We start from the raw sequence: 11,006 nt of genomic DNA on the forward strand, positions 1-11,006 counted from the left end.
TCCATGCTGACTGAACTGGTCTGCTGAACTGAACTGAGCTGGTGTGTTTTTTTCTGAACAGGTGTTAGTTCAGCCAAAATCTGGAAAATGCTGCTCCAGCTTTTTCTCTTTGCCATCACCACAAATGTTGTTAGCAGCCAGCTAATAGCGCCATCAACAGCTAACTGTACTGGACACTTCAGACGGCCAGGTATGGTCTTATTTTACTTTCTGATAAGAGGGACCGAATCACAGTTCAATAACTTGGATTTCATAGATGGAAAAAATACATAACAAAACTACTACCATTTAGTGTCTTCGATCATCAATTACAGAAATACTTTGACACAGTAAATTGTTGATTTCAGATTTGTGAGTCCTTTTTACCCAGTAACATCTCCAGGGAATTAGCTCACTATGGAATCCAGAATCTAGTTGCCACAGATCAGAACCACATCCTAAAAGAGCCTTTCTCCCTTTTTTAGACTACAGTGACATTACTGTGGACTGCGGCACCAATTACATAAGTCTAGCCATACAGATCTGTCCTGTCCTCTTTTCTGGCTTCAATGAGTCACAGCTCATCCTAAACAACATTATGAATGACCAAAACTGCATTGGCACTGTGGACAATTCTGTCGCTCCTCCGGTGGTCCGATATACCTTCCCCATTAATATTACCAATGGCTGTGGCAGCACCCTTACGGTGAGATGCAGAGCGATTTTCATTTGTTTTTGTAAATATTAGATTTATATTCTTGTTTTACTGTAATTTCTTTGTAACTTTATATGTTAAATATGATCGCATGTGGTATTTAACAGAATACAGTTGCATGGCTCATCCGTTTAGAAGGTTCATGTAACAACTTGCATCTGTTCTCCACAGACCACCAACAGCGCAGGCACGGGAATATTCTCCGACTTCTCCAACATCCAGACAGTAAACATCAGTGGTGTGGTGCGATCATATGACTCCACAATAGGTGTCGTGACCTACAACACTGACCTGAAGTACTATTACTCCTGTTCCTATCCACTAGAATACCTGATCAACAACTCACGAATTGATGTGTGAGTATTTCCTATGGTTAACAAAGTCCTTTATGGATAGACACAACAATATAGCTCTTTCTTACTGCAAGAATGTTTTCTGCATTGTCAAATTAGCTATGCTAGGTTTTAGCGGGAGACTATTATGGAATAGAAAATCTCCAGTTTGTATATTTTGGTAGATGTGACTTGTACTTAAGGCAGAGATATAGAAGGCCCTAAGATTAGATGTCTGTGAAAGAAGGCTGGGAAACCCTCTGATAGTTACAGTGGAATGGAACAGAGCACTAGGCTCTGTAGAGGTGCTCTCTGACCACTCTCTCCTCTTCTATTGTAGCTAGAAGATTTTACATCTGCTACTCAAGACTAAACACAAGGAAACAGATTTTAGGGAGGTCTTAATTTTTTGAGACGCTTAGGATTACACAGAATACTATGATCACCTCTAACCACCACAACTATGACAGCTGCTAACAACCGCACCTGCACTGGGTGCAATGGTGAATGCCCAGTTCCACGCTGCTGATCGAATGCTAAACCTCCCCCCAACAGGTCATCTTCTGCCATTGCAGTGAGGGACCGAAACGGCAGCTTCATCAGCACCCTGAGTCTGAAGCTTTACAGTGTAATGAACACCTTTACATATCACTTTATTACTTGCCACTCTATAGCTGTGCATCAAGGCTAATTGCTTTGGTCAGGTTGGTATACTTAACAGTTAACTGGTGGTGATTTATATTGTTCACTATGCATTTCACTATAGTCTCTTTCATTAATGATCTGTTTTAAGAAAAAGGCAGGAAATGACCGGGGATTACTGTGCGAGGATATATAAATCCATATGTTTGAGTTTAGGTTTTATTCATCTATACCTAAATGGGATTTAAAAATATGTTTATAGAATAATGTATTTTAAAAGCATCCAGCTAGCGCCTGACCTTTGTTCCAAATCAGGCCACTCATGACAAGTTGATTGAGTAAGTACAAAGTGCACATGACTTTGTTGCAGACGGTTAAAGTTGTACCAGCAGGAGTGGACTACAACTTACACGTGAATGTAGAATTCACGGTACTCTACAAGGCGCAACTAGGGAAGAGCTGCACCTAATAACGTGATCGTTTAGTGTAACTAGGTCTCATGCCACACTGAGTGCTTGAGGGCTAAGTGGTATAAAACGCATCACACTGACCCATCTTTCTGCCTCTACCAAACTCCCATGTTCTGTGAAATCACTCAATTCTTGACATTTGTCTTTTTCATTTAGGATCCAGGCTACACCACACCCCTGGTAATTCCTGCTCAGGGCATTGAACTGCGGACGACTGTTTATGTGCTGGTCACAGCCACCAACCTCACTGCTCAGTAAGAGTCTATTGAACCCTTATTTTATTAAAAAATGAAGCGACTATGCAGATAATGATCAGGGTGAAAGAAAATGATTAAACCCAGTCATGGCCTAAATCGCACTGCCAATGGAAATTCTGAGCCTAGGATGAAATTTTGATCCAGAGTACAGAGGGTTCATTAAAGAATGTGATTCTGTTTCATCACAGGTATTTTGTCCTGCTGGATAGATGCTATGCTACTGTGGCCCGTTATCCATCTAACTCCACCTTCTTTAACTTCTTTGTGGGGTAACTTTCACTTTTGATCGGTCAGCCACCACAATACAACAATACAATGACTGTTCATGACTATAAATTAAGATCAATTAGTTCTTAGTTCTTTTAGTTAATAAACATACTCCTGACTACTTTAGCAAATCTAATTAATAGATAATTAGTTAGTAATAATCTCATAATTAGCTAGTTGTCACTAATAGTTTTTTGTTTGTTTGTGTGTTTTTTTTTTTTGCTTTATATATTTTATTTTTTGAGTAGTTAGCCAAAATGTCATGAGTTTATAACGAGAAAGTTAATACGCCTCCTAGTCTTCTTTGGAAATGAGAACATTAGGAATAACAGTAATTATCTTGCACTAATAAGCTGTGTTCTTGATTTTCACAAGGTGCAACAAAGACGTACTGACCAACTTGACAGAGAATGGTGCAAGTCAGAATGCACGATTCTCTTTTCCTGCCTTCCGCTTCACAGAGCAAAGGAACCAGTCTATCTCCAGTTACTACTTACACTGCATCACTCGACTGTGTGAGATTAGTGCCTGCCAAGCCTTTAAGGTGAGCTCTCACACACACATACACACCCACACTTGCACGCACACACTCACGCGCACACGCACACACACGCACACACACACATGCGCACACACACGCACACACACGCACAGGATGAAAGATACAATATTTATAGCTTGTACATATGACTGGACCTTGACATTCATCCCAATTCATTATGTCAATGCAAAATCTCTCTCTCTCTCTCTCTCTCTCTCTCTCTCTCTCTCTATATATATATATATATATATATATATATATATATATATATATATATATATATATATATATATATATATATATATATATATAAGTACTGAAATCCAGAGTCTCATCTTGAACTTTATCATAGTTTATAATTTTATCATTTAGACAGCCCCTCATTTTCTTCATTGCTATCTTACTAGTCATGTCCTACGGGCAGAAGGAGAAGAGAGGTAGACATTGGCAACCAAAATGGAATTACGGATTCTACCACTCTCGTCTCCCCGCTCATCGTCACCAAACCTGTCAGCTGTAAGAACTTCAAATCATAAGCAATACATGCACAGATCATATTAATGCAGTAAGGAGCCCATTAAATGTAGGTTTAATGTTTAAGCTTACATTCACCATTGGCTTTATTAGAAGTATTTATTAGCTTGAAACACCTTGTAGATGTAGAGGCAGAGACTTTAATAGTCAGTTTCTTACCACAGGATGGCTGGTGGCTGGCATTTTTGAGCGGCTGACATTTGAGCTCCTGTGGTTAAAAACGGACGGGTGGCAAATGTAATAGAAGTTTGAAGACAAATTGTTAACAGATGCAGTCAGTCTACAGTCTGCAATTATGTGGCTATTAAATGCACCTTTTAATTTGGTGTACTCAACAAATTGGCACATATTTCTAATAAGGTAGCTGGTGAATGTCTCTCACAAACATTTGACAAGGTTTCTTGAGATAACCAACATTTTATTCCAACAACATCATCAACAAATCAAGGTAAGCTACATCTTTCTGAAACACAGAAGAGGCAAGATTATTATTATTTCAGATTCATTATAGATATACACAGCTCATAGTAGTATAATGCACATAAATGCATTTTTTAAGGATGGGTGGGGGAGCCTTTTCTTGCAACATTATTTCATAATAAAAGGGATTTAAAAGTGACTCCCTGTTTGTGTCTCTCCCAGCTGGGACCAGCGCTAGGAGTGGTTCGGACCCCACCGTTGGGCTCGGAGTTGCAGTGGGCATCCTGGCATTCGTCTGTGTTGGCATTCTCGTGGGAGCTGCTGTGTTCTCCAAGAAACACATCATCTCCTCCAAAATGCTCTGCAGCTAAAGGCCCGTGGCGTGCCGTGAACTCGCTCCAGAGAGGAGGCGATAGAAGACTCTATTGCTACTGGGGGACAGAGCAGGGTTCACTGTAGCTACTGTTATCAAGGCTAACATCTTATTAAGACTTGCATTTCCTGGGCAACAGTGTAATCTTTGGTTCATATAGTATCACTGGGTGAAATTATGTACAAATGAGAATGTATGCATTGGTGAAGTTTAATGAAGGAAAGGGGTATCTGATCACCAGTTTTTAATCATTTCTAGATGAAACTCTTAGGGCAGAGCTTTGAGAGATATATCATGGGAAAACATTTGATCTAAAAAATATATGACACCTTAGTTTATAGAAAGGGGATCAGGAATGCTTCTTCTTGAGATTTTGGGAGTAGTCTATTGTCAAGTCTATTGAAATTGAGTGTAATTTATTTTATAATCGCACAATTATGCACAATGCTGCTTGGAAGTAATATGGTTTCTCCCTCAGAATGTTAATTATTGGAGCTGCTTTACATCTGATTAACCACTGCAACACTAATTTGGTACTTAAGTCATGTGAATAATTTCCATCAAAATAAACTTAGAATAGGCTAAGTACCACTGGGTATTTCTAAATGGGACTGATTAGAATGCCAATAATGCTACTGTACTGAGAATTATGTTATTTATTGAAGGTGATCACGTTTTTGAATTTTTTTTATTTCAGTGCAATATGGGCAACCCCAGATGTTTGATGTAAAATTTATACTTAAGTCATGCAAAATTAGTTAACAAGGCTCCAGCCATCCAATGCATTACAGAGCACTTTGTACCTTGGGTAATTAAAATAAGAAATACAAATGCAGATCAAGGCAATCTGAATGCTAAGAGAGAATAGCAATATGTGCTACTGGTATGTAAAATATTCCTGCATTTTGGAAAAGATCCTTATTTTGTCTCTAATTACACATTGATATCTAAATGTATATTTGTGATTAATGCATGCAATATAGTGATTAAACATGATCTTAACCAACAGTCTCTTTGTGAGTTTTAGGTTTAACTTGGGTGACTGACTTGGTCTGTCCTGCTTTTAGATGAAATAGCACTAAAGTTTGAGGTATTTGGTTGGATCTCAACAATAATCAATTATTTCTTAATTAAACTCCACACTCCACACCTTTTCAATCCATTCGATTCATTCCTAGATTTGAAACAGGCCAGAAAATCAATTATAGAAATATTATGGGATGGAATTCCAGGGGATGGAGATCAGTACCAGAGAATCTTAGTGTGCGAGCCAAAACACTGAAACCCTCCTGTGTTTTAAATTAGGTTTGGGATGATTCAGACAAAGTAATTGACAGAAAATTGGTCCAATATGTAGTGAATGCTTAGTGTATATAAAGAGTCTGGCAGCTGGGTTTTTAAATAAGTTGCAGTTTATTAAAGATTTTTCCAAATACACCAAAAATAAAGGGAATAAATAAAGAGGGAATAATAATATCTCAAGGTGTGACAAAAAGCATACATAAGGGCTTTGGCATCTTTCAAACTGAGAAGGGGTCAAAGTCAGGCAATATTATCAAGATGAATAAAGGCTCTGTTAGGTAGTGACCTAATGTGAGAAGAAAATTGAATCAAAGTAAAGACTGGAATGACAAATAACACTGAGACTGCAAAGGGCGGATAAGTATTTAACAGTGATGCCACCAATGGCAACGGATAATTCAAGGACTCTAATAAGGGATGGTCCAGTATCGACAATCTGCATATTATCGAAAACAAGACCACGGTACCCAATTATGTGACCAAGGGGGAGCATATAAATGATCAAAATGAGAGGACCACGAGTGGAACCTTAAGGGACTCCTTTTATAACTAAAGTAGTAGAGGACTGTAATAGTATTTAATAATTTATTTATTAATATTTATTAATAAATAACACATGAAGTCTATACTGGACTGTACTGAGGTCCTGTCATTCCAGACGACTGCCATGGTCAAACAGCAGCAGGAGCTTGGTGAGCTCTGGTCCATGGTTGTCCGCCTTGCGTGCTGTGTGAAGAGCCTCTCTGTGAGCTCAGCCGCCCAGCGCTGGGTAGCTGAGAGGGTGCAGTGCCACATCGCCACCTCGAAGGCCTATGGATGGAGACACCCAGAGGTCTTTGAGGCGTTTGTGGTAAACTGTGAGCTGTATTTCACTTACAAACCCCACCTGCTAAGGTGGCGTCTGTAATCAGCTGGCTCATGGGGAGGGATAAGTCTTCGGGGACTGTGCAGTGTCCTACCCTGACTTTATCCAGGAGCTTAAAGTCCTGTTCCGCTATCCGCATCAGGGTAGAGTCCTGAACCAGGCCTCTCACTCAGTGGCAGAGTATGCCAAGGAGCTCCTGACTCTGGCAGACGCTACACACTGGAATGAGCCAGCACTTGAGGAAGCATTTGTTGAGGGACCTCAAGGGCAGCTCCAGGCAGAGACTGCCTGCAAACATGAGGCAGTGTCTCTGAATGACATCATAAGTATTGCCATCATGTTCGACTGCCTTCTGGATGAAAAACACTGCTCATTTTGGCAGAGGTCCCCTCCCAGGCAGTCATTGTCTCCAGTGCGAGAGGTGGCAGTCATGGAAGAACCCATGCAGCTGGGTGGATCCAGAGTAGAAAGCAAGGCTGGCAAAACAGATAAGGTATGTGCTACTCCCTCTTCCGTGATGTGTGTCACGCAGGGGTCGCTTCTCTTGTTTCAGGCCTGATCAACACTGGCACCTATAGACAACCTAATGGACTTGCCAAGAGGCTGGTGATCCTTCCAATCTCCCTGCATGTTATTCCACTGGCTGGAGGTCCTGTGTGCTTGGGACAAATCACGTGTCACTTCCCACATGCGTTTGCTAACTGACGCCACACACACACACAGAATGCATTTCTTTTCCCTAGTTCTAAGCACCCAACCCACATATTTCCTGCTTCTGTAGCTGCATTATTCAGTGGTACCCCTCCTGCTGGCAACACTGCCTCTGGAAGAGGCTGTGCCTCTCCTGTTGACTTTGGTCAGTGCCTGTAAGTGCAGAAAAACCAGGACCCTATTTGGCCTCACTGGCCAATTCCCTCCTCAAACTACAACTCTACCCTCCTAGGCACAGGGTCTACCAGCTCTCCTAGGTGTAACGTGGTGGCCCGAGTGCCGTAGGGCGAGGGGCAGGACTCACAGACTCCACCGACTGGGACGAACATTTATTAACATAAACGACAGCGGCACTCACGTATTACAAACGATACACACGAACATGAAACGATTGACGTGAACAAACACGATACACAAGAATACATCCAACATAAACATGTTACATTGAGACATTACGCCGACAACGACGCCGCACACCCTGACGTGAGTTTAAATGCACACAGACAAAACGAGGTGCAGGTGTGTGCAGGCGTGGCCACAAACGAAAGTCCTCCCACTGCACGTGGCTGGCCGAAGCACGTGCCTCGCGGGAGGCGAGCGTTCCATGACAGAATCCCCTCCCAAGGGGCGCGGCTCCCGACGCGTCCTTCCAATGAACGTGAACCTCCGGGCGACGTGTGCACGTAGACAAAACACACCGCACGGCAGTGCCCGGCGCCCACCCAGTACCAGGCAGGCCAGGTGTCGCCAGCAAAGGAGACCTCGCGGCGAGAGGGAGAAAGGCAGCTTCCCTGCCTCTCTCAGGGCGGTTCGGTACGCTCCACCAGACGTTGCGACTGTAAACACAAAAGGCGCAGACACAAACACCCAATAGCGCCCTCACGCAAACACAAGGCGCCGTGATGTGGCGCCCGCCGTCCCCGCAGGCGCCTTGATGTGTCCTTGGCCTCGACAGACGCGCGGAGGTGCACGTCTACACCTGTTCCAGACGTGCCACCTCCTTAAACGGTCCTCCTTCCTCCTGCCGCTCTAGGAGCGTCCCAGAGGCGGTTTGTCTCCGAGGCTTTGGGCAGACCCTCCCAGTCTCGCTGGCAAGTCTGCTGAGGGGAAGGGACTCGGGAGATCCGGCTGGCTTCATCCGACCGCCCTCTTTTTGGTGGTCGTTAAACAAACACGATACATTCAGACATTACGCCGACAGCGACCAACAACGCCTGACGTGAGTTTAAATACACACAGACAAAACGAAGCGCAGGTGTGCGCAGGCGTGACCACAAACGAAAGTCCGCCCACTGCACGTGCCCCGCGGGAGGCGAGCGTTCCGTGACACTGGGAAGAGGGGAGTGGGTGATGGAGTGCTACATTAGGGAGGCTTTAGACCAGAGTTCCAACCACCTCCACCTCACCTGCCTCACCCAGCATCTCTGTAAAAAAAAAAAAAGAACAGCATGCAGAAGCCATGTGTTGATAACCGGGGCTTAAATGCTCTGCTGTTGAAGTAGCGCTACCCACTACTGCGCGTCCCTGCCACCTGGAAGCAGCTCAGGCGGGGAGGGTGCTTCGCCAAACTGAATGTACGCAGTGCGCTACATCGTAATAAAGGGTTGAGGAAGGTGATGAATGAGTGCTGCTGGATCTGGAGGAGGTGAAGAGGCAGCTGCAGTAGCCAGCATCGGTCACAACAATATAAAGTGCTATTTAAGAAAAAAAAATGCATTTTAATTTAAATAAAAAGTACGATGAGGTTTTTAATCTAATGCCTGTTCTAAAAATATATTGTTCTGAAGCTAACTTGTATCAAAACGTAATAAGCAAAGTTATGCCAAACCTTCATGCTCCTAAATAACTTCTCTAGAGGTATGAAAACGGAAAACAATTTTTGGCCAGTCTTCAACTGAACAAATGAACTGATCAATTTCATCTTTACAGACTTTTGCCTGTCAAGGCTGGATTTCTGCTCACCGTGGTACAGCAGCTGATGCAGGCCGTCATAAGAGAGCTCGGACATGCTGATTCAAATGACCATCCTTTAATATTCTTTGAGCATCTGAATATACCCCATCTCTCAACAATTTATGACTGTGAAAAACAGAAATGTGAAATTTTGTTTTGATGCCAGTACTAGAAGACTGGACTGTTGACAACAGACTGGCAACGTTTGAACATCTCCACCAACCTGTGAAATTGTACACAAGCAGAGAAAGGTAATATGACTGCAGTGGTGATAGAAACAAAGAAAACCAGTGAACCCAAGCATATTCAAAAACCTTTAGGAATGTTAGAAAATAGGCTACATATCATGTTAAACAAGTGCAGTAACTCTAGCATATTCTGTAGTATACGTAATCTGCTATTTGAAGGAGTACCAACATATCACTGGTATTAGGTTGACAATGAGGTACATATGATATTAAGCACAACATTTCCTGGCTTTCAATCTTTATTGTCATTAACCTAATTTCATAGTTTGTTTATTTAAATGCCGTAATCCCATGGCTCTCATTTTACTGCTACCTGAGTACCCATTCTCTGCACAGAACAGCAGAACAAACAGCAGACACAAACTCTCACAGCTGAACAGCTGAATCAACCTCTCACTTTCACTGTAGTATCTATAGATAGATAGATAGATAGATAGATAGATAGATAGATAGATAGATAGATAGATAGATAGATAGATAGATAGATAGATACACTGATTGATTGATTGATATCATACACCAGCAGTTGTGAAGGTGTCACAGTTTTCAACGAGATAGATGTTGTTGCAGTATGAAACTTAATGGGTTGAGAGTGTGTGTGTTAAATAAATAACACTAACCTTTTTCATCTAACGTCACTATTTTGATTATTATAATCCTGTTGTGCTCTGAACCAGAGTGATATTCTGCTATAGAATTTTCTAATGCAACTTTGAATTCATAGGGTAAGCAGATCTCCTTCACAGATAGGAACCATCTACCTATGGGACATTGTTCCAGTATTACTGTGTAATATGCAATTGCATACATAAGTTTGATTTGATCTGGTCTGAATTTTTGGTGAGCAATGGGTGTAACCTCCCATCGATCAAAACCTCCCATTAAACACACTTTTGTTTAATGAATGCAGATGTTGTCAAGTGCAGGACATGCTTTCAAATCCTTATCTGGCTTCCTAGGCTTCTATGTCACTTAATTAAGCATTTGGCAGAGTGCGTTACTTCTAGAAGGCTTGCTCCTAGTTCTAACAACAGTGCGTAGTTTCTTTTATCTGGATGGCTGAACTGAGGGAGGCTAAACTATGTAGAAATTCTTTGAAAACCCTTTCTAGTCTTATGAGTTTCAGTTTCTTTTGAGGTCCCCTGAAATCTCATTTGATTTGGCCATATTGTGCAGGCTGAAGCAGAATTCTGTGGTAAAGAGCAGGTAAAATTTGTTTTTATGCTGAAACATACACTTTCACCGGACGTCATCACATAAGAGTGGGAAGAGCTAAATAAGATATGCGATCTCACGAAGTGCCCAAAGGGAAGGACCCTGGGATCTTATTCACAAAAGGGATATTCTCAGATTCTGAGCTAAAGGAGTTCACATTAACACAGCATGACCTTATTTTT

General features: G+C 42.1%; 1 protein-coding gene across 1 annotated transcript; it reads left to right on the forward strand.

The window, feature by feature from the left end:
- The first annotated feature begins 494 nt into the window (after positions 1–494).
- On the forward strand, positions 495–5,366 carry LOC113571602 (zona pellucida-like domain-containing protein 1). Its single transcript, XM_081702610.1, has 8 exons — positions 495–685; positions 866–1,050; positions 1,582–1,654; positions 2,295–2,392; positions 2,584–2,664; positions 3,038–3,206; positions 3,611–3,719; positions 4,380–5,366. The coding sequence occupies exons 1-8, from the start codon at positions 578–580 to the stop codon at positions 4,526–4,528; spliced, it is 972 nt and encodes a 323-aa protein (XP_081558736.1). The 5' UTR covers positions 495–577; the 3' UTR covers positions 4,529–5,366.
- The last annotated feature ends 5,640 nt before the right edge of the window (positions 5,367–11,006 follow it).

The sequence above is a fragment of the Electrophorus electricus genome, chromosome 19 (genome assembly GCF_041902795.1).
Source record: "Electrophorus electricus isolate QZ-2024a chromosome 19, ASM4190279v1, whole genome shotgun sequence".
Lineage (NCBI taxonomy): Eukaryota > Metazoa > Chordata > Actinopteri > Gymnotiformes > Gymnotidae > Electrophorus > Electrophorus electricus.

Bases quoted from the DNA above. Each gene is read 5' to 3' on its own strand.
- LOC113571602 (XM_081702610.1), top strand. From the start codon at position 578: ATGAATGACCAAAACTGCATTGGCACTGTGGACAATTCTGTCGCTCCT. The intron at 1,655-2,294 runs GTAATGAACACC...TTTTTCATTTAG, and splicing joins TGAGTCTGAAGCTTTACAGT to GATCCAGGCTACACCACACC. The intron at 2,665-3,037 runs GTAACTTTCACT...GATTTTCACAAG, and splicing joins TTCTTTAACTTCTTTGTGGG to GTGCAACAAAGACGTACTGA.